At 49.4% G+C, this 26,175-nt stretch overlaps 1 protein-coding gene across 2 annotated transcripts in view; it reads left to right on the top strand.

Moving 5' to 3' along the window:
* Mgll (monoglyceride lipase) overlaps window positions 1-26,175 on the top strand; it is a 111,798-nt gene that overhangs the window by 18,463 nt on the left and 67,160 nt on the right. For both annotated transcript variants that reach the window (XM_036181008.1, XM_036181007.1), the window contains exon 3: window positions 25,015-25,121. In XM_036181008.1, the coding sequence (XP_036036901.1) occupies window positions 25,015-25,121 (107 nt within the window). The remainder of the gene's footprint in view (window positions 1-25,014; window positions 25,122-26,175) is intronic.

Here is a 26,175-nt window from a genome sequence, read left to right as displayed (position 1 = left end):
CCCTGCCTCATACAGCTCTCTCCTTTCAAAAGCTGCCCTCCGCATGAGTGTGTTGTTCTCTTCCCGTGTGGTTCATACGGGTTGGAGCATCTCAGATATGTCACACATCAACTGTGGTTTGCTACAAGGTTGGCCGGTGTCTGGGGAAAATGAGGTACAGCTGGGCCAGGACACTCCTTGTTCCTAACCTGGAGATGGGCAGCTACCGTTAGAAGCAAGGGCCACTCTCCTGCCATGCAGCAAGAAGGACACTTGGCTTGGGAAAGAGCTGTAAGGGCATTGGAGCCCATCAGTCCCATCAACACTTGGCCTCTGGCTATCCTTTTTCGGGATCCTAGGACAGCTGTGAAGCTCTTCATTAATGCACCACGTGGTTTTCCACAGCCCATTAGTGATTTCCCAGAAGGCCAGTTCCCGATATCGATCTGGATGCGGCTCTGAGGAGCCCTGTGGCATCAGGTCCTTTCTGGAACCAGCCAGGGCTCTGGTGAGCCCTCTGAAGAGACCCCACAAGCTAAGGAGGGGGCTGGTCTCCTAGCCCCGATCCGTTGCACAGCCACTTTCGATGAAGACAGACCACTTCTGGAGGTTGCATCCCCAAAACACGCGGGAATGGGCTCGAGACAGGAGACGCCTGGTACTGGAAAATGAATAATTTCCAGAGAAGTTTCTAACTCTGATTTATGGAAGGCCATTACCCATCTCCCTTCACTGGAACTGACATGTTTTTTGCACCTCTCAGAGATTACAGGAGGAAAGAAATGTGGAGAGGGTAATTAAGCTTAATGAGGGAACCCGGATGTCAGCTCCTCTCTCGGTATTGCAGCACGTGGGCCCCGGCATTCTAGGGCCACTCCTTGCCTATTGCATTTTACTACAGTGACTAGGTGGACCCTGAAGGGAGAGAAATGCCTCTGACTAACCTCTCAGACCTGGTACAGCCATGTGCTGCTTAACGAACGGAGCGTGTTTGAGAAGTTCCTGTTAACTGGCTTCATCGTGTGTACTTTCACAAAAGAGGAACGGCTGCCCTGGCACTGAGTGATGCCTTCTTGTGGGACACCATCATGTTATGTGGTCTGTCTCAGACGGACTGCTTGTAAAATGACACATGACGGAATCTCTTAATTTTTTTTTTTTTTTTTGCTGTTTTTATTTTTCTAAATTTAAAGCACTAAGGAAATTAAAACTATGCGATGTCGCATGATGCATGTATATGTTGTATAGTGTTCAACTCAAGGTGGGGACACCCTCCCCCAAAACATTTAGAGTCTCTTTGTGGGGAAATGCGTTTAAATCCTCTCTCCTAGCGCTTTTGAACCAGACAGTCCTTCCCTGCCACAGAACTCATTTCTGTGTCTTGACACCCACTGTGTCGTTTTAAATTTAAACTCCGGTGTCTCTGCTACTCTAGGAAGCAGTACTGTGTCCTGGGGGACAGGACATAATGTCCTTGTATCCTAACACACTCAGCTTGCTAGCTCTCCTCTTTCTGGCTGCGGCGTCCCACACAGTAAGATCTTTATCTAATTCAAACATGTTCTTAGAGCCTAAGCCAGTTCCTGATCAGACAAAGTCCTTAGTGGCTCATTTTTTCCCCCCTTTCAGTCACAGAAATGGATGCCGGGGCCTTGAGCATGCTAGGCAAAGGCTCCACCACGGAGCCACATCCCTAGCCCTTCAGCCAGTTTTTATTAATAAAGGCCTGAGAGCTGTAGGGCTCGGGCTGGTGACATGTATGAGTTCTCCTGCTCATAGTATCAGGTGGCAGTTGGAGTCAGAGCAGCCTTCTGGTCACTTGCCTGAGGCTTTGTTTCTGATAGGGAAAAATATACTTATACATAATGGAAAAAAATTGTTTGCCATATTATAACATATATTGCACTTAAGACGTGTTATACATGTATGTATTTTTATCGAGACATGATATATATATATATATATATGTATTTTTATCTTTTTAAGAGGAAATAGTTGCTTCAGGAAACCTTGCCTGCACTTGAACTTTACTCTGAAGCATCCCCCTTTTTAATTAACTGCGGTAGTCTGTGGCTGTGGCTAATCCGGCAGCACTGTGTGCTGCAGACCTTATTAAACAGGAGGCTTGTCTTGGCTTATGACTCCAGGCCAAGGGTCAAGGGCTGCCTCTGCTTTGGGCTTTGGGTCAGAGCCAGGGAGCATCCCTGTCTCCCGTCCCTAAGCTTTGCTCATCCCACCCCATTGGCCCTAGCTAACCTAATCCTTCCTGTAACTGAACACCGGCATCAAGCCGTGTCCACCCTCCCAGTCAGTACCTCACTATTGTGTAACAAAGCTTTTCCTGGGGAGAAGGAAAAGCATACCTTGTACACATGTCTGCTCACCCTAGATGGGGATCCCCTGACAGACCAAAGTATGGACACCACCGAAGTCCTAATTTGGAGAACCAGTGAGTTTCTATTGGGGTTGCTTATGGGAATATGGGTGAGGAGTCACTTACAGCAGCCTCACCAAGCCCACCCCAGTATGAGTGACAGCTCACAAAGCTGGGAACCTGGAGCTCACTGTAAGGCCTGCAGGCAGCTCGGAGTGTCCCAGGGTGCCTCAGTTGGCCTAAACCTCTTCCAGGCAGCTGGTCTGGTCTCAGGAATCTTTGCAGCTTTTGAGAGTCTGCAGTACAGCTCAGCCTCCTTCCGTCTGAGAGGTACTCTTGGCTTGTATTGCCTACTCTGCCAGGGAGGAGCCTAGTGAGTCTGGACAGTTTCAGGGACTTCTGAAGATTTTTTTTTTTTTTAGTTGTTTACTGCCTTCTTGCTTAAGGAGCTTACTGCAGGGTGGCATGCAGTTAGGATTCAAGGAGACAAACCGGGCTCCAAGCATAGTACCAGGGTTCCTCCCATGCCCTCCTCTTCCCTCACCTCTGCTCCTCTCTCCTCTTCATTGACTGAGGCCAGCTAGGGTCTGATGAACTCCAGTTTCTTGGGGCTTTCTTATTAGCTGCAGCTGGTCTTAACCATGGTGAAAGGAATGAACGGGTCAGAGGCGGCATGGAAGCAAGGGTTGTGGAAACCTTGCCTTTCCTCCGGCTCACAGTCCGTTGTCGGCACTTAGTCTTGAGGTCACACCTGTTCTACAAAGGAGGCTAGTGAATGGGAGAGAGGAGAAACAAGGTTTGGGGCAGGCTACCCAAAGGGCCCTCTCCTCTTCGGTGACAGGTCTGTCACCAGGAAAGTGCTGTGAATTCACTATTCTCCTGTATGCGTGTGGGCATTTCTTCACTTAATCAATACCAAAAGGCTTTCCTTTGCAGTACCTCGGGGTGGGCAGTCTGTGTGATATGGTGGGGAGGTGGGACAGCAGCCATGAAGTACGACAGAGCTGGCTTATGGATTTTGATCATTCCTTCACTCTCATTTATTTGCATATGCCTCACTGTAGGGAGGGCTTGAGCCATAGATCTGTGGACACAGACCACTGAAATAAATGCTACTTACACGTTTATATCCCTCAGACTCTCACTCACCCTAAGGATGGGAGGGCAGGTGCAGAGAGCCATGGCTGTGGGCAAGAACCAGTAAATCTCCCAGGCAGGTCATATGGCAAAGCCATCGAAGCACCAAGTCAAGGCCAGGCCGATCCAGGTTCTGGTTCCAGCTCCTGTGCCTAATGGCAGCTCAGGGTTCCTTCTTGAGCCTTGGTGTCCCCATCTGTGAGGTTGATGCTACAGTGGCTTGTGTTAGCACTGGCTGCTCTGCTAGAGGTCATGAGTTCAATCCCCAGCAACCACATGGTGGCTCACAACCATCCATAATGAGATCTGGTGCCCTCTTCTGACCTGCAGGTGTATATGCAGACAGAACACTGTATACATAATAAATAAATAAATAAATAAATAAATAAATAAATAAATAAATCTTAGAAGAAGAAGAAGAAGAAGAAGAAGAAGAAGAAGAAGAAGAAGAAGAAGAAGAAGAAGAAGACGACTACTCTGGTTGACTCTACCTACCCCAGCGGTCTGCGTGTTGAAGGCTCAGTGCCCAGGCAGTAGTGGTCGGAAGAGTTGGGCTGTGGGGGTGTGCTCTAGGATGGTAGTTCTCATGGGACTCCTTGAGTCTTCTTATGAGAGAGATGTAAAAAGAGCAAGTGTGGCTATTACCGGCCCTTGGGTTCTGGCTTGAGACACACTTTCCTCTCCCACCATCACTGGCCACCATAATGTGGTGCAGCACCACACGGTTTGATTTTTCAGACTCTAAAGCTGTGAAGTAAATAAACCCTTTTCTTCCTAAGTCGCCTCAGTCAGGCACCCCACAGTGTGTACAGTGATAGGATTGGGCACATCTACTGGGTCCTAAGTCACCTCAGTCAGGCACCCCACAGTGTGTACAGTGACAGGATTGGACACATCTACTGGGTCCTAAGTCACCTCAGTCAGGCACCCCACAGTGTGTACAGTGACAGGATTGGACACATCATCTGGATTGATGGGTTGATTTTAAGATGATGATGTTCCCTTGGTTTTCCTTTCCTTCTGGCTTTTTCAGAGCTCGTGGTCCCTGGCAATTGTACCACACATTCTATGATGTCCCAGGAATTTGCTGAATGAGTCTGTGGACTTGGGGACAGCTGGCAGGAGGCTCTGCCTGGCCCTGAGGGGCTAAGTGCGTCATGAGAATTTCTGGTCCTTCGCATCTTGCCTCCTGCCTGCTCTATCCCAAGCTTCTCTCTGGTGTGCCTCCCCCAACCCCACCCCTCCCCACCTCTCACATGCGCATGTGCGCGTGAGCAAGGACACATTGCCCACCATCTTTGCTTGTTGTGGACCACCAGCCTCCTCCCTCCCCCTTTGCAGGGTCTCAGTGGCCAAGGAACCTAGGATGGCAAGTGGCAGGACCTTCTAAGAGGGGAGGTTTCTGTGCAGGTGAGGGTGAGAAGGGCAGGCTAGTTAGGGGAGGGCTGCAGAGAAGCCAGAGCAGAGCTGAGTACTGGCCATGCCTGGCTGTCTGCTGAGTGGAGAGCTTGAGTTGTGGGAGTCTGGGATTGAGTGGGAGAAGCAGGGAAGGGTTAATTAGGAGGCTGCTGTGTGCTCAGGTGAGGAGGGATGGGGAGTAAGCACACGTATTGGTATTGAAAGAACGAATCCAGGACCTGTGAGAACTTGGGGAGGAGCTTTGTGGGGAGGAAGCTCTGAACTCAAGTGTGGGCTGTGGAAGGGCAGACCTGGGGCACAGAGGGGAGAAGAAGGCAGAGTCCAGACTGGGCACCCGGGAGCTCGGGACTTGGGTTTCAAAGTGAAGCAGAGAGCTAAAATCCCAAGACAGGATCTAAGGAGGCGTACTCTCCATTCCAGGGCAGCCCAAGAATTCATTGTGGGTATCATGCTGGGGCAGACCTGGGAAGGTGTCCAGACCTAACATTCTGTCTAATCCTCACTTCCTTCTATTTGAGCTGTTCTCTGAACCTGATGACATCAGTCAAGGAGCACTCTGAGCAGCTGCTCTCGGCCCAGTATCGTCCTGTACAGGGAAGTGGGGGATGAGGAAGAACAGGGAAATAGCCAGGGTAGCCAGGGTAGCCAGGGCAGTGGGTATGAACAAGCCCAGGAGCATGAGAACCCAGAGGCGAGAGAGTCTGGGTCTGTCTGGGAGAGATGGAAGGGAATGTTGTTACCCAGAGCCCTGGGTGTTGCTCTTTGAGTGGATGCTCATGGGCACAGGAAAGAAAGGGAACCTGAGGCCAAGATCCGGGATGCACAGGATAGTGCAATGCTAGACAGCATGGCCCAGAAGACTCCTGCAGCCCAACCTCACTGAGCATTAGGGAAATGGGACTTCAGACCACATGTGGCACTGTCCTCATGGGGGGCAACTATCGGAGCAGAATGTCTAGTGTCATTGGGTGCTGATGCTGAGTGAAGGGCATATTCCCCTCGGCAGTGCAAATTGGTGCTCTTTAGAAAGCAGTTGTCAGGACCTGGTCATGTAGACCATTCTGCTCTACCTCACCTTAAATGAAAAGCAACGAGAGGATACCGGCATTTATTTGGGAAGAAGAGAGTACTGCAGTGGGACCATGTGTGTGTTTCAGGAGGAGAGACGGGCACATTTTTAAAGCAATAATCCTTGGTCACAATGACCAATACCCATGTGGCATTGGCCCCAGGTTGAACAAACAGTTGATAGGCAGAAATCCTTGAAGAACCACTTTTTGCATGAGGCTGCCTGGCCCACTGTGCAAGCTTGTGGTTCTGGCAGAGTCTTTGGGGTGGTCATTATCAAGCATCCTTTATCAAGAAACCTTCTTTCATAACTTTGCAGCTTTACACCCCGGTTTTGACAAAGCAAGAACCCTCAGTCTCAGTCTTCCAGGTTAAGCATGTCCCAACCTTGCCCCCACCACCAGGAGGTGAAATCACACAAAACTGTCTAGAGTCACGGACCTGTATCACACCCAGCTGGACATGGTTCATGTGTCCCGAGAGAGAGAAATTGAAGACTATTCCTACAGAGTGAATACTGCCCCATGTTAAAAATGTGCTACAGTATACACAAGATCCCAAAGCATGCTAAAAGGGAGCTGGCTTCAACCTCCCTTGTGATACGTCTCTGGGTGTGAAGTTTTAAATACAGGTGGCCCTAAACATGTTATTATCTACCTACATACCTAGAGGAGACTTTGAAGAAAAGCAGAAAAATGATTGTCACAGAAGACAGACCCCGGCAGCTCCAGCTGGAGACAAGAGGCACCTGTGTGCATGGGCCTGTGTCATTCTTTAGTTGACGTGGAGGGTGGTGTTTACTGCGTCATGCTCATTCAAGCAGGATATCTGGACTGTTTGTACTTTTTTATATTCATGGCTTTTCACATTGAGAAATCACACAGGCCTGCCAGTCTGTGGGACATTGACCTGTGTGTAGTTGGAGATAAGGGTTGGGGACACATTGACTCTCCTAGGCTACATAAGGAATTTTGAGCTGGTGGTACAAACCTGTAAGCCTAGTTATCTGGGAGGCTGAGGCAGAAGGATCATGAAGTCAAGATCTGGTTGGGCTGTGGGTAGGCAAGGCCACCCTTGGCCAACTTAGTCTCAAAAAGTAAACAGAGAGCTGGAGATGTAGCTCAGTGGTAGAACACATGCCTGGCATATATAAGATCCTGGATTCATCTTGTTTGCTGTCAGAGGGAAAAAAAGAATTTTGATACCCTAATGTTGTTTTTCCTAATCTGAAATGCTTTAGGGTATTTGTAAAGTTTTAGGCATGTAGGTAAGGAATTACAGCTTTAACAAAAGCATTGTGCTAAATCTCTACCTTTTAAAAAATGTTTTGTTTAAAATGTATGAGTGTTTGCCTGCATGTATGTGTGTACCAGAGGCTAGAAGAGGGTATCAGATCCTCTAGAGCTGGAGCTACAATGATTGTTAGCCACCATGTGGGTGCTGGGAACCAAAGTCCTCTGCAAGAGCAGCCAGTGCTCTAAACCACTGAGCTGTCTCTGCAGCCCCTAAAACTCCCATCTTCTTGCCCTAGGTCTTTGCCCCTGTGTTAATCCCAAAGCTTCAATGACTGACTCAAATCATCATGGCCAAATTAATTAAAGCAAGCCTTTTATTTTTATTCGTGTACATGGGCTGCCTCCCTCTAAGGCAGGGTTCAAGAGGTCATCACTGGATGTGAGGAAGATAAGGTTTTTATAGCTCAGGGATAGGGGGGTTCCAAATGTGGGGCGCTGGCAGGCAAATAAGTGGGGTTACAGGGGCAGAACATAACAAGTTGGTCATAACAACAAATGGTTATAACGAAACAAAGGTAGGGTTGCAAGATGGTTATAACAACTTTTAGAAACAAAGACATGATTGCCATTATCTGGAATAGGCAGTGCAGAACCATTTGTAGTTAAGGTTACAGGAGCAGCATAGCTCAATCCTTGAGAAACAGACTTAATCTTAAATAGGACCAAACCTAGTTTGTCTTCACTGTAAGATGGCTTTCAAGCCTAAGATGGAGGCAGGCTGGTCCATGACCTACTGTCAACTTTTCAGCTCAGGAAGCACAGTGTGCAGAGTAATTCTGGATTGATCATGGGACAGTCAAGATAAAATACTACTTAGGAGACACAGTGCTCTTGGGCATCTTGGGGATTTCCTTTGGTTGCAGAAAGCCAGACTGGAGGCTGTACCTGGGTCTTTCCCCAGGACAGCTATGAATAATGGAGCAACTGATGAGGAGAGTCATCCAGGATCCAGATGATCCTAGTGGGTAGCCACCCGAAAGTGGTGCTCCACAAGGAAGCAGGGACCAGACTGAAATGGGTAGGGAGATGATGTTGATAGGTAACACGCAGGCAATGGTGGCAGGAATGAGTGTGACCCAGTATGTCTCCCATGCCTGGGGACTGTATGGTCTGACGTGGTCTCTGCTACCCTGCTTGCAGGCATACCAATGGACTGCAGGCCCCCTGGGGCTAGTTCTGGAGAACTGAGGGGGGGGATTGGGGGGGGGCAATCAGCTTTGCAGGACCTGCAGGCTCAGCAGGCTAGATTAGGCAGGCAAACCATGGTGGGGAGTGAGTTAATTGTTCATTGAGAGATGCTGGCAGCATGCTAGGTCATGTGGTAAAATGCATGGAGCTGCTGGGCACCTCCGGCTGCTGGATGCTGAATCTGCCTTTGCTCGTTCAAATGGAAGCACGTCCTTGCAGTGGCTTGTAATTTTCTAGCTGAATGACTTCAGGGTGGGCCTACTTTGGAATGTAATTACCCGTGTGCTGGAAGCTCTCCTGAAGTCCATGCTCAGAGGAATGGACAATGCCAGGCACTGAGACAGTCACCACAGGGCTCATTGCCTGCAGCCTGCAGTTGGTTTGAATGTAATATGATGGCATTCTTATGTTCCCAAGGCCTAGGAATTGAGAGACTGGTCCCAAATGAAACAGTGCCCTGCTGCCAGTCGTGCAGGAGGGACGGGTCTTGTCCACTGGATAGCACAAGACCTGACTTCCATGGCCCTAACCCACTTACTAGTCCATGCAGCTTTTGAGTGAAGGGCCAAGCAAAATACAAAAGACCTGACTGTGGATTCATGGTGTGCTATAAGTGGATGTTCTGAGCAATGACAACTTAGTCCTAAGGGGAGATTGTAAAGTGGAGCTGCTTAAAAGTGGCTTTTTCAAAGGTGGGCCCAGCATAGGAATACAACATGTAGCTGTCTGGAGCAAGGGGCTGAAAAAGGCTCTTGGGCTGTCTGATAGGAGTTGGACAGGAAAGGGAGATGTGGTTGCCTAGAGATATTTACTCTGAGTTTAAGAGACTGCGAGTGATTATTGATGTCTGCTCTGAGCTTAAGAGGCTGTGAGTGATTAGTGATGTCTGCTCTGAGTTCAAGAGGCTGTGGTGAGTGGTGTCTGCTCTGGTGACTCAGGTGTCACATCTTAGTAATCTAACTATTTTCTAGGCCTCCCAGGTTCCCTAATGCTGTGTTAGGGAGCCTTTCTCCAATGTTCTCTTCTTTGTCCCCAGAGGCAGCAACTCTGGAAATAAATAATGATGCTGTTTCCACAGGAAAATGTTCATGGAACGATGTGAAGGAATTGAAAGCAGGAGCCAAAAATGAAACACACAACATAATTACAATTAATTACATGATGATTTCTACTTATGACTATGTAATTGAATCGTAAAATATTATGAACAAATTTAAATATCTATAGCAAGGATGAAACTGGAAGGAAGTAGCTCTTGATGCTCACAGTGGGTAGAGTTTCTTCTCTTGGTGCTCACAGTGGGTAGAGTTTCTTCTCTTGGTGCTCACAGTGGGTAGAGTTTCTCTTCTTGGTGCTCACAGTGGGTAGAGTTTCTCTTCTTGGTGCTCACAGTGGGTAGAGTTTCTCTTCTTGGTGCTCACAGTGGGTAGAGTTTCTTCTCTTGATGTTCACAGTGGGTAGAGTTTCTCTTCTTGGTGCTCACAGTGGGTAGAGTTTCTTGATGCTCACAGTGGGTAGAGTTTCTCTTCTTGATGCTCACAGTGGGTAGAGTTTCTCTTCTTGATGCTCACAGTGGGTAGAGTTTCTCTTCTTGGTGCTCACAGTGGGTAGAGTTTCTCTTCTTGGTGCTCACAGTGGGTAGAGTTTCTCTTCTTGATGCTCACAGTGGGTAGAGTTTCTTCTCTTGGTGTTCATGGTGGGTAGAGTTTCTTCCTGGGCTCAGGTGTTTGGATGCTCAGAGTGGGTAGAGTTTCCTCTTCTTGGTGCTCACAGTGGGTAGAGTTTCTCTTCTTGGTGCTCACGGTGGGTAGAGTTTCTCTTCTTGGTTGCTCACAGTGGGTAGAGTTTCTCTTCTTGGTGCTCACAGTGGGTAGAGTTTCTCTTCTTGGTGCTCACAGTGGGTAGAGTTTCTTCTCTTGATGTTCACAGTGGGTAGAGTTTCTCTTCTTGATGTTCACAGTGGGTAGAGTTTCTTCTCTTGGTGCTCACAGTGGGTGAGTTTCTTGGTGTTCACAGTGGGTTAGAGTTTCTCTTCTGATGCTCAAGTGGGTAGAGTTTCTTCTCTTGGTGCTCACAGTGGTAGAGTTTCTCTCTTTGGTGTTCACAGTGGGTAGAGTTTCTCTTCTTGGTGCTCACAGTGGGTAGAGTTTCTTCTCTGGGTGCTCACAGGTGGGTAGAGTTTCTTCTCTTGATGCTCACCGGGTGGGTAGAGTTTCCTCTTCTTGGGTGCTCCACAGTGGGGTAGAGTTCTTTTGGTGTCACAGTGGGTAGAGTTTTCTCTTCTTGATGTTCACAGTGGGTAGAGTTTCTCTTCTTGATGCTCACAGTGGGTAGAGTTTCTCTTCTTGGTGCTCACAGTGGGTAGAGTTTCTTGATGCTCACAGTGGGTAGAGTTTCTTCTCTTGATGTTCACAGTGGGTAGAGTTTCTTCTCTTGATGCTCACAGTGGGTAGAGTTTCTCTTCTTGGTGCTCACGGTGGGTAGAGTTTCTTCTCTTGGTGCTCACAGTGGGTAGAGTTTCTTCTCTTGGTGCTCACAGTGGGTAGAGTTTCTTCTCTTGGTGCTCACAGTGGGTAGAGTTTCTTCTCTTGGTGCTCACAGTGGGTAGAGTTTCTTCTCTTGGTGCTCACAGTGGGTAGAGTTTCTCTTCTTGATGCTCACGGTGGGTAGTTTCTCTTCTTGATGCTCACAGTGGGTAGAGTTTCTTCTCTTGATGTTCACAGTGGGTAGAGTTTCTCTTCTTGGTGCTCACAGTGGGTAGAGTTTCTTCTCTTGGTGCTCACAGTGGGTAGAGTTTCTCTTCTTGATGCTCACAGTGGGTAGAGTTTCTCTTCTTGATGCTCACAGTGGGTAGAGTTTCTCTTCTTGGTGCTCACAGTGGGTAGAGTTTCTTCTCTTAGTGTTCACGGTGGGTAGAGTTTCTTCTCTTGGTGCTCAGAGTGGGTAGAGTTTCTCTTCTTGATGCTCACAGTGGGTAAGTTCTTCTCTTGGTGCTCACAGTGGGTAGAGTTTCTTCTCTTGTGCTCACAGTGGGTAGAGTTTTCTCTTCTTGGTGCTCACAGTGGGTAGAGTTTCTCTTTCTTGGTGCTTCACAGTGGGTAGAGTTCTCTCTTGATGTTCACAGTGGGTAGAGTTTCTCTCTTGTTTAGGTGCTCACAGTGGGTAGGTTTCTCTTCTTGTGTGCTCACAGGTGGTAGAGTTTCTCTTCTTGGTGCTCACAGTGGGTAGAGTTTCTTTCTTGGTGCTCACAGTGGGTAGAGTTTCTTCTTCTTGATGCTCACAGCGATGGCGTTAGAGTTTCTCTTTCCTTGGTGCTCACAGTGGGTAGAGTTTCTTCTCTTGATGTTCACAGTGGGTAGAGTTTCTCTTCTTGGTGCTCACAGTGGGTAGAGTTTCTTCTCTTGGTGCTCACAGTGGGTAGAGTTTCTCTTCTTGGTGCTCACAGTGGGTAGAGTTTCTTGATGTTCACAGTGGGTAGAGTTTCTCTTCTTGATGTTCACAGTGGGTAGAGTTTCTTCTCTTGATGTTCACAGTGGGTAGAGTTTCTTCTCTTGGTGCTCACAGTGGGTAGAGTTTCTTCTTCTTGGTGCTCTCAGTGGGTAGAGTTTCTTCTCTTGGTGCTCACAGTGGGTAGAGTTTCTTGGTGCTCACAGTGGGTAGAGTTTCTCTTCTTGGTGCTCACAGTGGGTAGAGTTTCTTCTCTTGGTGCTCACAGTGGGTAGAGTTTCTTCTCTTGATGCTCACGGTGGGTAGAGTTTCTCTTCTTGGTGCTCACAGGGGGTAGAGTTTCTTGGTGTTCACAGTGGGTAGAGTTTCTCTTCTTGATGTTCACAGTGGGTAGAGTTTCTCTTCTTGGTGCTCACAGTGGGTAGAGTTTCTTGATGCTCACAGTGGGTAGAGTTTCTTCTCTTGGTGCTCACAGTGGGTAGAGTTTCTTCTCTTGATGTTCACAGTGGGTAGAGTTTCTCTTCTTGGTGCTCACAGTGGGTAGAGTTTCTTGATGTTCACAGTGGGTAGAGTATCTCTTCTTGATGTTCACAGTGGGTAGAGTTTCTTCTCTTGATGTTCACAGTGGGTAGAGTTTCTTCTCTTGGTGCTCACAGTGGGTAGAGTTTCTCTTCTTGGTGCTCACAGTGGGTAGAGTTTCTTGGTGCTCACAGTGGGTAGAGTTTCTTCTCTTGGTGCTCACAGTGGGTAGAGTTTCTCTTCTTGATGCTCACAGTGGGTAGAGTTTCTTCTCTTGGTGCTCACAGTGGGTAGAGTTTCTCTTCTTGATGCTCACAGTGGGTAGAGTTTCTCTTCTTGATGCTCACAGTGGGTAGAGTTTCTTCTCTTGATGTTCACAGTGGGTAGAGTTTCTCTTCTTGATGCTCACAGTGGGTAGAGTTTCTCTTCTTGATGCTCACAGTGGGTAGAGTTTCTCTTCTTGGTGCTCACAGTGGGTAGAGTTTCTTCTCTTGGTGCTCACAGTGGGTAGAGTTTCTCTTCTTGATGCTCACAGTGGGTAGAGTTTCTTCTCTTGGTGCTCAGAGTGGGTAGAGTTTCTCTTCTTGATGCTCACAGTGGGTAGAGTTTCTCTTCTTGGTGCTCACAGTGGGTAGAGTTTCTCTTCTTGGTGCTCACAGTGGGTAGAGTTTCTCTTCTTGGTGCTCACAGTGGGTAGAGTTTCTCTTCTTGGTGCTCACAGTGGGTAGAGTTTCTTCTCTTGATGTTCACAGTGGGTAGAGTTTCTCTTCTTGATGTTCACAGTGGGTAGAGTTTCTTCTCTTGGTGCTCACAGTGGGTAGAGTTTCTTGGTGTTCACAGTGGGTAGAGTTTCTCTTCTTGATGCTCACAGTGGGTAGAGTTTCTTCTCTTGGTGCTCACAGTGGGTAGAGTTTCTTCTCTTGATGTTCACAGTGGGTAGAGTTTCTCTTCTTGGTGCTCACAGTGGGTAGAGTTTCTTGATGCTCACAGTGGGTAGAGTTTCTTCTCTTGGTGCTCACAGTGGGTAGAGTTTCTTCTCTTGGTGCTCACAGTGGGTAGAGTTTCTCTTCTTGATGCTCACAGTGGGTAGAGTTTCTTGATGTTCACAGTGGGTAGAGTATCTCTTCTTGATGTTCACAGTGGGTAGAGTTTCTTCTCTTGATGTTCACAGTGGGTAGAGTTTCTTCTCTTGATGCTCACAGTGGGTAGTTTCTCTTCTTGGTGCTCACAGTGGGTAGAGTTTCTCTTCTTGGTGCTCACAGTGGGTAGAGTTTCTCTTCTTGGTGCTCACAGTGGGTAGAGTTTCTTCTCTTGATGTTCACAGTGGGTAGAGTTTCTTGATGCTCACAGTGGGTAGAGTTTCTCTTCTTGATGCTCACAGTGGGTAGAGTTTCTCTTCTTGGTGCTCACAGTGGGTAGAGTTTCTTCTCTTGATGGTCACAGTGGGTAGAGTTTCTTCTCTTGGTGCTTGCCTCACATTTTCTGCAATGACCCACATTCCTTTTTCAAGCATACATAAATTAGGTGTGAGTGGGTGTGTGCATTTAAAAAAATATTACATATTTGGGGATTTGGTGACATGCTTTTTTTACTTCATAACTTCACAGGAGTTATTAATTACTCCTCCTGACTTAAATTTGAAAGAGCTGTTAAGGGCTGCTCCTAACTGCTGGTTTGTCTGGGGCTGAGAGATTTGGTCAGCAGCCTTTGCCGTCACCTCCTCCAGTTCTAAAGCCTTGATCTCAAAGAGTGAGCAAAAGGTGAGAGCTCACTGGAAGTCCACAGGCACCTGCTATGGTTTGAATCAATGTCCCCCCAGAGAAGGGAAGGCTTCCTCTGCCTTTCTCAGCCCCCTGCTGTGGGAACTGCTGGGGATGGTGGTGAGAGGGCTTCTAAGCTGAGAACATGCCCTTGAAGGGGGATAGTGTGACTCCGGCTCTCCCTTTTCCTCTGTCGTTCCATGACCATGAGGTAAATAGATGCCTTTGGTCCATTTTGCCTTCTGCCTGTGATGTACTATCACTGACTGAAAGCAGTGGGGTCCACAGCTGGTGGACAGAAATCTCCAGATGTGAGCCAAAATCAACCTTTTTTTCTTTAGAAGTGGATTACCTCAGGCATTTGTTACAGTCTCAGGAGGCTTACTCATCACCAAAGCCTCAAAGAAGGGCATCAGGCTGAAGCATTACAGCGTCTGCTTATGAAATAATCTCATTTGAGGACTATTGGTGAAATTATTAAGGCCACTCCACATAGTTAAAAGGGAGGTTTATTTTGTGGGGTAACTTACAAATGAAGGGGTAGGTTGTAGGGTCTAGCAAAGGTATGGCGCAGTGTGGCGGTGTTCTCTGGAGAACTCTGCTCAGTCTACCTCCTGCGTCCAGCGTCCTGAACCAAGAGAGCGCGCCCCTCCTCTCTATCTTGGGTCTTCCGCTTCCTCCTCTGCCCCGCCTTGTGGGCGTGACCATTACCAAAGCCTCAATGGGGGTTGGAACTTCCAGGCCAATGCTGGGATGGCTATCCACTACAGAGGACAGTTAGAAACTTCCCAGTCACTTCCAGCACAACTCAGGTGGCCTGGCTTCCATGGAATAGGAACAAGCTGTCAAAAAGCAGGGACAGAATACCTGACATCTCAAGGACCCCATGGTTCCTTAGCCTGGTTCCTGTTGCAGTGGCAGAATACCGAAGCCCTGGACATTTTGTAGTGGAAGGAGGTTTATTTCAGCTCATAGTTGCAGGGATCAAGGAGTATAGTACTAACATCTCCATGGCACTGTGGCCTCATTCAAGCATATGGAATTCCTAATGGGGAAATGAACTGTGCCCACGGAGGCCCTACCCCAGTAGCTAGTATATACTTAAGCATTTGACATGGTATCATTTTAAAATTGGAATTGTATTTGTTATATCACATACCTGGATTTCTAGTGTTTTAATAATTGTGGTTTATTAAGAGCCAAGCCACCTGCATTTTCTAATCACCCCTTAGATTCTGCCATGCCTACCTAGTCTGGTTGCCCTGTGCCTCCTAGACACCATAGGGTGCGGATAGAGGCCTAGGTAGCACTGAGGGCAGCTGGACTTTGAGTCAGGTGCAGGTCACCTGGCACACTGATTATCCCACTTCTGACACCAAGCCTCATGTTGGGCGCCAGATATTGGTGAAATTATTAAGGCCACTCCATGTAGTTAAAAGGGAGGTTTATTTTATGGGGTAACTTACAAATGAAGGGATAGGTTGCAGGGTCTGGCAAAGGTATGGCGCAGTCCGGCGGTGTTCTCTGGAGAACTCTGCTCGGTCTACCTCCAGCGTCCAGGGTCCCAGCACCAAGAGAGACCTCTCCTCTCCATCCTGGGTCTTCAGCTTCCTCCCTCAGCCCCGCCTTGTGGGCGTGACCATTACTGAAGCTTCAAGGGGGGTTGGAACTTCCAGGCCAATGCTGGGATGGCTATCCACTACAGCCTTGTTTCTTAGATGGGAGCCACCAGGGCTAGTGTGTTGCAGAGTCCCACCTGGCACATGTCCAGCCCACATAAGTGTCTGAAAGCCAGACTGACAGGTAAGGAGCTCTATGGCGAGAAACAGATGGGGCTTTAGTGAGTGGCTTCCAGGGTCTGATATAGCAAAGGTGAGAGACTCAGGCTCTTCTTTGACAAAAGCAAACCAGTTGCAGCATAAAGAATTTCTCTAAAAAGCGAGGAAGGAGACTCTACTAGTCTCGTGAGTTTCAAATTGACCCAAGTAGATGAGTATCCGTTCCCTGGTCTTGAGAGGAGTCTACAGTGATGTCATTCATCAGACTATCCTCCATCAAGGCACCTCACCCATGTGTCAGAATACCCCTTGCTGAAAGTAGAAATAATCAAGAGAGGTCCAGGAGCTTCCAGTATCGATGCAAAGCCAGCCACCTGAGGCAGTGGGGAATCACAGGGAGATGGAATGTGAACTGCAGCGAGCTGGCAGATCGCCCTGGGGACCAAGGGAAAAGGAGGCAGAGGGGAGACAAGCATTCTCTAGCACTTTAGTACCATGGATAGACTCCTCTAGAATTTCAGTGATTCCAGGGAGGCTCATGGTGTCTTGTCCAGCCCAGAAGGCAGGATGTGTGTCAACCACCCCTGTCTTCTCTTTCTGGGAGCACTTTGCTGAGGACAGTGTGTGCACATCTCAAGGAGAAGAAGGGCACCTCACTAGATGCTGAGCCACCCACTGCTGACTTAGCGGGCACTGGGCTGGAGGTACACAAGGACCTCAGCCACACTCTCCAGTGGACAAGGGACAGCCAGGAGAATGGGAGACTCACACAGCTGTTGCTGGGAACTCTAAGGTTCATCAATGCAGATGTAGGTAGAGGGGGTAATGTCTGGGGCCAGCAGGATGCACCTGTTAACACCATTGTTGGGGGTGATGGTTCAGTGTCTTCTCTAATGACACTGAACTCCCCTGCCTTGGACCCTCCTCAGCTTTCTGTGTCAGTGTTTGGTGACAGTTTGGGTGGACAGGAGTGTTAGAGGCAGAATCCTCAAGGCCAGGCTGCTGCAGGTTTCAAGTGCTGTTTTGAAAGTGTATTAGGTGGTGGAATGCTTTCAGGAAACTGGCTGCGGTTTTTGCTATCATTGCAATCTTGTTTTCTTCTTGAAAAACGCCTCTGCCTTTTAGTAAGAAAAGAAGGTTGGGTTTCAATCAGATGATTCATGTAATTCCTGTTGTGTTTGCAAAGTCTCAGGCCTCCCTGCCAGCCCCTAAGGCCTCTGCCTTTCTTTGCTCCAGCCCCCATCTCCACACAGCTCCACACTTTCCTTGAATGCCCCATGCCTGTGGGTCCCACCTGCTCACTTTCTCTGTTCAGAGTTTCATATAAGTATTTGTCTGTATGGTAAACAGGGTCATCTATGGTGACAGGAGGCATTTGTGGTAGATGGACCAAAGGGAATTGGGTGCTTTTTTGCATAGTTGAGTAAATAGCAGTAGGAGAGGCCTCCAGGACTCTAGGGGATGATCTGAGAGTTCTCTCCATCCATCCATCCATCCATCCATCCATCCATCCATCCATCCATCCATCCATCCATCATCCATCATCTATCCATCACCCATCCTCCTATCCATCTGTTCATCTTATATATCCATCATCCATCTATCCTTCCTTCTAACTGTCCTTCTGCTCGTATCTGGTCGTCCATCCATCTGTCCACCCATCCATCTATCCATCCACCCACATGGCATTTATGGCTCAGAGGCCATGCTCCTGGGTATGAGATACCAAGATGAATCTGTGCAGTGTGATCTTTCTCTTCAAGGAACAAAGGATCCGCTTACACCAGGTCCTGACAATGCTGAATGAATCAAATGAAGACAGAGGTTCTGGAGCCCCTGGAGGGAGTGATCAGCTAGTGTGGGAAGCTGCTGAGGACTTCAGTGTTCATAGGGTTAGAGGTCAGCCCACACCAGGTTGGAGGGCATAGATAGAGTTGGTGCACTGAAGAACCAATATATGTCTTGTGTGGTTGGAGGACAGGGTGGGAAAGGGGAGAGCAGGGACAGGAGGCCAGAAGAGTAGGTGGAGAGAGCGGGTTGTAGCCTCACCTGGTCACCAACTGTGACAGGACCACATGTATGATGTCGTCTTGTGATTCGTGTGCATGGTGGTCAGGAGGGCAGGCTTGCAAGCCTCTCTGGCTTGCCTATTGGCTATGTGAGCTCGGGTAAGCTGGTTAGACCTCTGAACCTCACTTCCCTCATCTGCAGAATAGAGACCAAAACCTCATGTGGTTTTTTGGAGGGCTCAATGAATTAACTCGGAATGATATTCTTAGACCAGCATCCAGCCAGACAAGAGGCGGCTGCCAGGGCTGTTTTACAGACCCATCCCTCAGCTCTGGCCATCACGCTGGGCTTTTCCCCACAGTTCCTCAATCAGTGGTTGCACACCTCGGTGAGATTGGCATTACTGATCCATATGGCAAAGGATATGTTTATCTCTATTTCCTCTAGATTGTGTGGCTCTTGGCAGGTGCCGACCTGTCCTTATCCCCTGACCTGTTTCAACTGGGAAGCTCTGCCAGAGGCAGGAAGGAGCCCAGGCCTCCTGATCCTCAAGGAGGGGATAGGAGTTAAATTTGGATTTCAACAGAAGCCAGAAGGGGTCCAGCTCACTCTCACAGACCCACTGAGGACCAGCAGATGCATCTTTTCTGTGTTTTACAGCTATAAGATTTGGCAGCTGCACTGTAAGAGGCGAATGATGAAGCAGGCAGTTAAGTGAGTGGGGTGCTAGGGACATACAAGAAGGAAGAGCACACCGCCCCTCCTCAGGAGAAGCCCTTGGGGGGCACTATGGATGGTATTCAGGGGTGTCTGCGCTTCCCCAGCCTGAGTGGCTCTCGGGTAGGAATGGGTGCTGCGTCCCTCTGCCTACACATTCCCTCCTGATGAATGAGCAGAGCATCTCTTCCAATCTACTGTATCTCCCCTTGATGTCCTGGAGCACATGTATGGGCAGGATGGAGCCCAGTCTCCCCATCCAGTGCCAGGAGGGCAGCAGGCCTGCTCCACAGATAGTCAGAGCAAATGAAGCAGGGCCCACAAGTCCAAAGTCCTATGGGGAACAGAAGGGAGAGTCCTGGTCCTCTCAGCTCTGGGCTCTGTGTCCCCAGGTGGCTGTGTTTGCTACCTGTTGCCTGACTGTCTTTGCAAGGGTCTTGCTCAGCCTCCTGGAGCAGGTGGCTGGTGTAGGAAGCTAAGAATGTGGCAGGTCTATGGTCACAGGTGGTTTTTACCACCCGAGGTAGCCGAGGCAGAGGAGACACTTCAAAGACCGAGGGCACTCAGAGCCTTTGGGCACATTTCTGGGCCTGTCTTAATTAGGGGTTACTACTGCTGTGAAAAAACACCATGATCGAAAGCAACTTGGAGAGGAAAGGGTTTATAAAGACAGACGTACATCCTGCATCACATAGTCCGTTGTAGGGAAGCCAGGACAGGAACCCAAATTGGGTAGGAACCTGGAGAGAGGTGCTGAAGCAGAAACCGTGGGGAAGGGCTGCTTAGTGGTTTGCTCACCATGGGGCTGGCTCAGCCTGCTTTCTTATGAACCTAGGACCACCAGCCTGAGGTGGCACCACCCACATTGCTCTGGGCCCTTCCACACCACATCTCTGAGAAAATGCCCTACAGGCTTGACTACATCCTGCTCTTTTTTCTTTTCTTTTTTTTTTTGGAGCTGAAGATCGAACCCAGGGCCTTGTGCTTGCTAGGCAAGTGCTCTACCACTGAGCTAAATCCCCAAGCCCTGCATCCTGCTCTTATGGAGGCAATTTCTCAGTTGAGGCGCTCTCCCCTCAGATGACCATAGATTGTATCAAGTTGACAAAAACAAACAGACAAAAACAAAAGCAAAAAAAAAAAAAAAAAAAAAAACCAAAAAAACCCCAAAACAAACAAAAAACCAAACCAAACAAAAAACAAAAACAACAACAAAAGAAACCCTAGCCAGCACAGGTTTCTCCTTATCTCCTTCCATCTCAAAAATTGTGGGACTCCCATTTCACAGGTGTAGAAGTTAAGGTCTATGGAGGTCTAGGAATGTGCTGTGGAGAGCTCTGAACTTGAACGTGGGCTTTCATACTGCGCGTGGGCTGCACATTGACATCTCATTTACCCGCAGTGTCATCTGAGGTGTGTGGTGGCGGGCTCATCTCTGTTTCACAAGCAGGCAAAACAGACTGGGCAAGACTAGACCACCTGAACCGTTAGGAATGGGCGAGTTCATTTTGCTTGGGAGGAAGAGCCATGCCACCCAGTGAGGGCTCACTCATTCTGAAAAGCTCTGAGCCTCTGCCTCCTTTATCTCAGGTTCCAAATGGTTTCCAGGGTGGCCCCTCCTCTCAGGGCTGGGTGCCAGGCAGGCCATCTGCTTCTGGGGCCGGCTGCCCCTCCCACAGCCCCTGCCTTCCCCCTGAACGCCTGGCTCCCGTCTGCCTGCAGCCATGGGGAAGTTCCGGGGAAAAGATCTGTGCAGCCTCTTCTGCAACCTAGATTTTGTTGCTGTGGGTCCCGCCTTGTCTGCACAAACAGCTCTGCTGATGCTCAGCTCTGGTCCTTTGTTGGGGATATGGGATGCCAGGGGAGGAGGGGCAGCACTGGACCGCTTCCCTTGGCACCTGTTCAGGGCTTGGCTGCATCAGCTCCCTGACAAGCATCCTCCTGGCTCCTGGCTCCTGGCTCCTGGCTCCTGGCTCCATGATGCACAGTAGCCCTGAGAGTTTAGCACAGAAGTCATATCAGGTCACCACCCTGCTTGGTACCATTTCTCCTCCCAGCTTCCCCATGTTGCCCACCTTGGAGACCTTCTTTTCTACCACCACCACCACTACCACCACCACCACCACCACCACCACCACCACCAAGCAATGCCTGGCTGCTGCCGGGCCTTCTTCCTATGCCTGGATTTGGTGCACCTGTCCCCGTAATCGGGGAGCTATCATCAGACCTAGACCTTGCTCCTCAGATACTCTGACCTAGGCCTTCCTTCAAAGGCCAATCCATCAAGACCAAGGCCTTCCTTCAAAGGCCAATCCATCAAGACCAAGTAGGATTCTCCTGCCTGCTCCGTGTGTGTGTGTGTGTGTGTGTGTGTGTGTGTCTCCCTTCTTGCTGAGCACCTTTCCTGCTAGACTAAGAATCTGTGAGCAGGCTGGGGGCAACACTGAGCTTTTATCTCAAAGTCCCCAGGGTCCAGCCCTAACAAGCTCCCAGCCATACTTCTGAGCCATATTAGGTACCATGGTGACGTCTGTCTTGTGAGCAAGAGTCCCTTCCATTCTCTATCCATGCTGAGGGTCACAGAGGACTTTTCTGTAGTGGGTAGCCATCCCAGCCTTGGCCTGGAAGTTCCGACCCCGATTGAGGCTTCAGTAATGGTCACACCTACAAGGCAAGGCTGAGAGAGGAGGCTGAAGACACAGGATCAAAAGGAGAGGCCTCTCTTGGTTCCAGGACCCTGGAGGTAGACCGAGCAGAGTTCTCCAGAGAGCACTGCCGGACTGCGCCATACCTTTCCCAGACCCTGCAACCTATCCCTTCATTTGTAAGTTACCCCACAAAATAAACCTCCCTTTTAACTACATGGAGTGGCCTTAATATCACCGATATCTGGCCCTCACGTGGGGTAAATTCCAAAGGCCTGGGCGGCTGGGGGAGACACTTTCCTGGCATCATGAGTGGTTACCAACAACCACTGGCTTTTCCTGGGGAGATGTGAACAATTATCTAAGTAGGGTATCCACAAGAGGTGGACTCCAGCTTGGAGAACCATTAAATTTATGAGAATTACAAGACCTTGTGTGAGAAGTTAAAGGTGTATAGGGGACCTTAAAACAACTGCATCACCCCAGAGTCCCAACCTACTGTGAATGACGACCTCATGGAAGCTGCGTCATGGCGTCCCCGCTTCCGGTAACCTTTCACCTCTGTACTCTGGCACTTGCCAAGACCACGTGTAGCTGGGGCAGCATTATATGTAGCCGTGTGGACGTAGCAGGAAGGACATAGGCTCTTGGGTGAGGGTCTGAAGGAAATGGCCAGAGGCCTGATCTTGTGAGGGCATCTTTCACGTAATGACATCTTCTCTGATTGCAGCACCACCCCAGTCTTGTGGGCCCAGAGGGCACTGCTCCGAAGCACTGGGCTGCTCTTATGCTGGCCTCCCAGCCTCCAGGGTGATATTAACTGTATGTCTGAGCTTCTCAAGCTGTGTCACAGATTCCATCAAGCAGAAGTTTAATTCCAGTGTTCTGTGAAACCCCAAAGGAGATGCTTCCGAGGGGTGACTGTGGATGTGCCACTAGCAATCCTGGAGCTAGGGGCTGGCCCTTTATTTCAAATGATCATACAAAAAGAAGAACCATGGGCTGGGGGCATACAACCACCAAGCTTAATGGGGCACACAGAGGGGTTCTAGGGGCACCCACAGGTGTGTGTGTAGAGGGGCAGAGAAAGCCAGATGGCAGGGGGCCACAGGTGCAGTCAATGGCTAACTCTGGGGCTTCTGGCAGGTCCTGCCTTGTCTTGCTTTCTAAACCTGAGACTGCTGTTCAGAGGAATCCAAGCCAGGCATGTTGGAGGAGTTCACTTACAAGGTGTCAGGCCCTGACTTTGCTGCCTCAGGCATTGACGTCTCAGTTGGGGAGACCACAGTAGAAAGACAGGCAGGGCCTCCGTGCCCAGAAGTGACTGAGGAGACAAAAAAAAATAAGTGACAAACAGTGGTGACAGTGCTGGAGGGGATCTCTGATTCAGAGACCTCAGGACGAGGAAGCTGAGGGGCAGGAGTCTCAGCAGGTGCAGAGGTGTAGGTGGGAGCGCACACCGCAAGAATGCACTCAAGCCAGCGCAGACCTGTTTGGGAGAGGGAACTTGGCGTTATCTTCCAAACTGAGTGTCCAGGGACACCAGCCATGGGGCGTGTTCTCATACCAAGGAGATGGCCAGACATGAGCCCTCCCCAGCTAAGCATTTGGTAGCATGTCTGGCTACCAAACATTGGCATGTCTGATTGGCATGTCTGATTGGCATGTCTGAGAACAGGAAGGAAGCTGAAGGCTCCTGAGCAGTAAAGGAGAGGAGGGAGGTGATGGTGTTTCTGAGGCTTTGTTTTGCCTCAGAGAAGATCTCTAAAGAGCTTTAAGCAGAGCAGTCTGACTTAATTTCACTTAGCCAGACAGACAGACCCAGTGAACATGTAACATATGTGCATGCATGTGTGCATGGTATGTGTGTGTATGCTAACTTATCAAAATGGGGTCCATGCCAGATCTGAAACCTGGAGCTACCAATAGCCCACTTCCTGTAACAGAGTAAGACTGAGCATGCCCACTGGGACTGTGGAGAAGCTGGTAGATGCAGAGAAGTCATTATGGGCATCCATGCAATCAGTTTCTTCCCAAGAGGTGACAGCCGTAAGCTCCTGAAGGCTTTGTGCCTTAGTGGACAGAAGCCATGGCTCAACCAGCATGCACCCCGGGAATGCTGTGACTTAGAGGTAGCTGTTGAGTGTCCACAGTGGCTGCATTTTTTACCTCTATGGAGCCTCACAGAGCCTCTGAGCAACATTGTGACCATTGACCAGAGCAGGTGTTTCTCAGCCATGGCTGTGCATGAGCCATGAGAAGTCTTTCCACTTCCAGACCAATGAAACCCAGGATCTCCAGAGGGGGACCCACATGCCAGTGGTTTCAGATACTCCTCCATTATCCTCAGACAGGGCTGAGGCCAGGAGTGGTTGGAGTGACAGGAAGCTGTGCAGAACACGTGTCACACATTGACCAGGGAGTAGATACTATCACAGGCATGGATGGAAACAGTGCCTGTTCTGTTGTTCTCTTAGACTCCAAATGGCTCCTCTGGACTCCGTCCTCTGCTGTGGCCCCTGGTAAGGAGCTGACAATTTTGCAAAACCCAGCTTGACCACTTTTCTGTTAGTAACCATGGGCTGAGTCACCATAGAAGCCCATAGTCCCAAGGATGGGCACCCCTGAGCCATCCCTTGGGAAGTGAAATCCCTATGAAGATGGAGGATGTTGGGGTCCCAGGCACACTCCCCTGCAGCTGAGAGAAATGTGGAAGAAAAAATTGTCTGCGTAGCCCAGGAATCGCAAGCAGGCAGGTATCGCTGCCCATTGATGTCCAAGTGAACACAGCAGCTTGCATATCCATGGAACACAGCAGGTCGGGGAAGCAGGTCTCATGTGTCTTTAGGGAGAGGCAGGAAACACATATACCAAAGGTGGTTTTCTCAAAGGTTAAAATATGAAGCAGGGTGAAACAGACCCACATTGTTAGCAGCCTGCAGGGCTTGGCTGGGAGGGATTGTGGAAAGAACACAGCTTTTGAGTGGGTTGGTCGCTTACCCAGCCTGTGTGTAGGGGCTGGCCCAGGGTGCAAGACTGGGGTAGCTCTGAGGTCCATGCCTCAGAGCTGAGCTCTGCTGGCAGAGAAGTCAGGAAGCAAACACATGGCCAATGCTGCCACACTCTGTGGTGAATGTGGGGGCTGGGCTGGGCAGGAGGGGCTGGGTGGGTTTTGTATTGAGGCCTGTGGCAGTACACTGGAGACCTTAAAGCCAGGAGGTGACACATTCTGACTGGGCTCTTACTAACCTGCTGCGAAGCTTAGACAGTTAACTTCTCTGAATTCCGCTGTCCTCTGTAGAAACAACACAGTAACACAACACAGTAACACTGTTATCAAAGGGACTGGCAAGCAGTAAGGCCGGGTAAAATGGCGCCTGTGGCTGTTCCCCGTCATCATCATGGGCAGGAACTCCTCACCTGAAGGGGACCTAGAAACAAATGGTCCTGGGTGCTAGCTCTCTGCCTGACCCTGCCATAGGTCAGCTCCCGTGACCTCTCAGGGACTGGCTTTCCTGGTGGGACACTGGCTGAGAGCGCATCCAGAGAGAGGGCCAGGCTGTGGGCTCTCCCCGATCAGAGTTGGGTTCTGACTCATTGCTGGCTTGGCGTGAGCTCCCCAGCTGCTCCAGCAGTCTTATCTGTGGCTTTCCTAACTGCTCCCTTCTTATCCTCCAGGGCCCTCATCTTTGTGTCCCATGGCGCTGGGGAGCACTGTGGCCGTTATGATGAGCTGGCTCAGATGTTGAAGGGGCTGGACATGCTGGTATTTGCCCATGACCATGGTGAGTACCTCTGGCGCACCACAAAGGCTGGTAGAAAGCCCCCTGGCTATTCTGTCCTATCCACCCCACCCCCACCCCACCCCTGCCATCGTCTTGTCTGAGTCTAGTCTCTGGGTTAAAATTTACATGTGGTTATATGAATGGGACAGTGTGTCTGGCCAGCAGTCACTATCAAATCAGAGTTTGCATGCAGGCTTATTGGAAGCTTGGTTGAGAAACCAAAGCTGGGCCTGTTTATCCAGGAGCCCGCCTGGGCCAAGGAGCCCTATGGTATGACTCTAAAGTGCCTCCTCTCAAGGTGGACACTGGTTCGCTCCCAAAGGACTTCAGGTGAATGCAATAAGTCAGATTAAGTCAAATCTTAATCTCATAGGAAGCAGCAGAGGTTTATAAAGTGCCTCAAGCTGGGCACGTAGGAAAAGTCTTGAGTATGTTTGCACATATGTGTATATACATACACACACACACTCACACACACACACACACACACACACACACACACGTGTATGCACAGCTGCACATACACAGCACTGTTACAGATGTGTATATACATACACACACGTGTATGCACAGCTGAGCATACACAGCACCGTTACAGATTAGGAGGAACAATTTTGGCCCATGGCTTCAGAGGTTTTTGGTCCGTGGTGGAACAGAGCAGAGCAGTGCACAGCAGGCAGGAAGCAGAGAGAGCAAGCCTGCACAGAGGACCTTCTTTTTCCTCCCCTTCTATCCTGTCAGGTTCCCAGCCTAGGGGATGGCACCGCCCACATCCCAGTGGTGTCTCCCCACTTAGTTCATCCTCTCCTGAAGTGCCCTCAGACACACCCAGAGTTGTACTGTGATCATCTCTTAGACATTTTTCAAGCCAGGCGAGTTGACGGAGAAGATCAGTGACCACAAATGGGTGTGCACGTGTAAACACATCAGCACAATGCACACTTACCAAACAAATGTGTGTGGGAGTCTTGATGTGCAAGCACACATATTTGGGTACACACATGCATGCATTCACATATGCACACATGTATGTACAGGTTATGTGCTTACACAC

This window comes from Onychomys torridus, chromosome 3 (genome assembly GCF_903995425.1).
Source record: "Onychomys torridus chromosome 3, mOncTor1.1, whole genome shotgun sequence".
Taxonomy (NCBI): Eukaryota; Metazoa; Chordata; class Mammalia; order Rodentia; family Cricetidae; genus Onychomys; species Onychomys torridus.
Note: the sequence above shows the minus strand (reverse complement) of the source record. Positions and strands in the feature narration are given on the sequence as shown.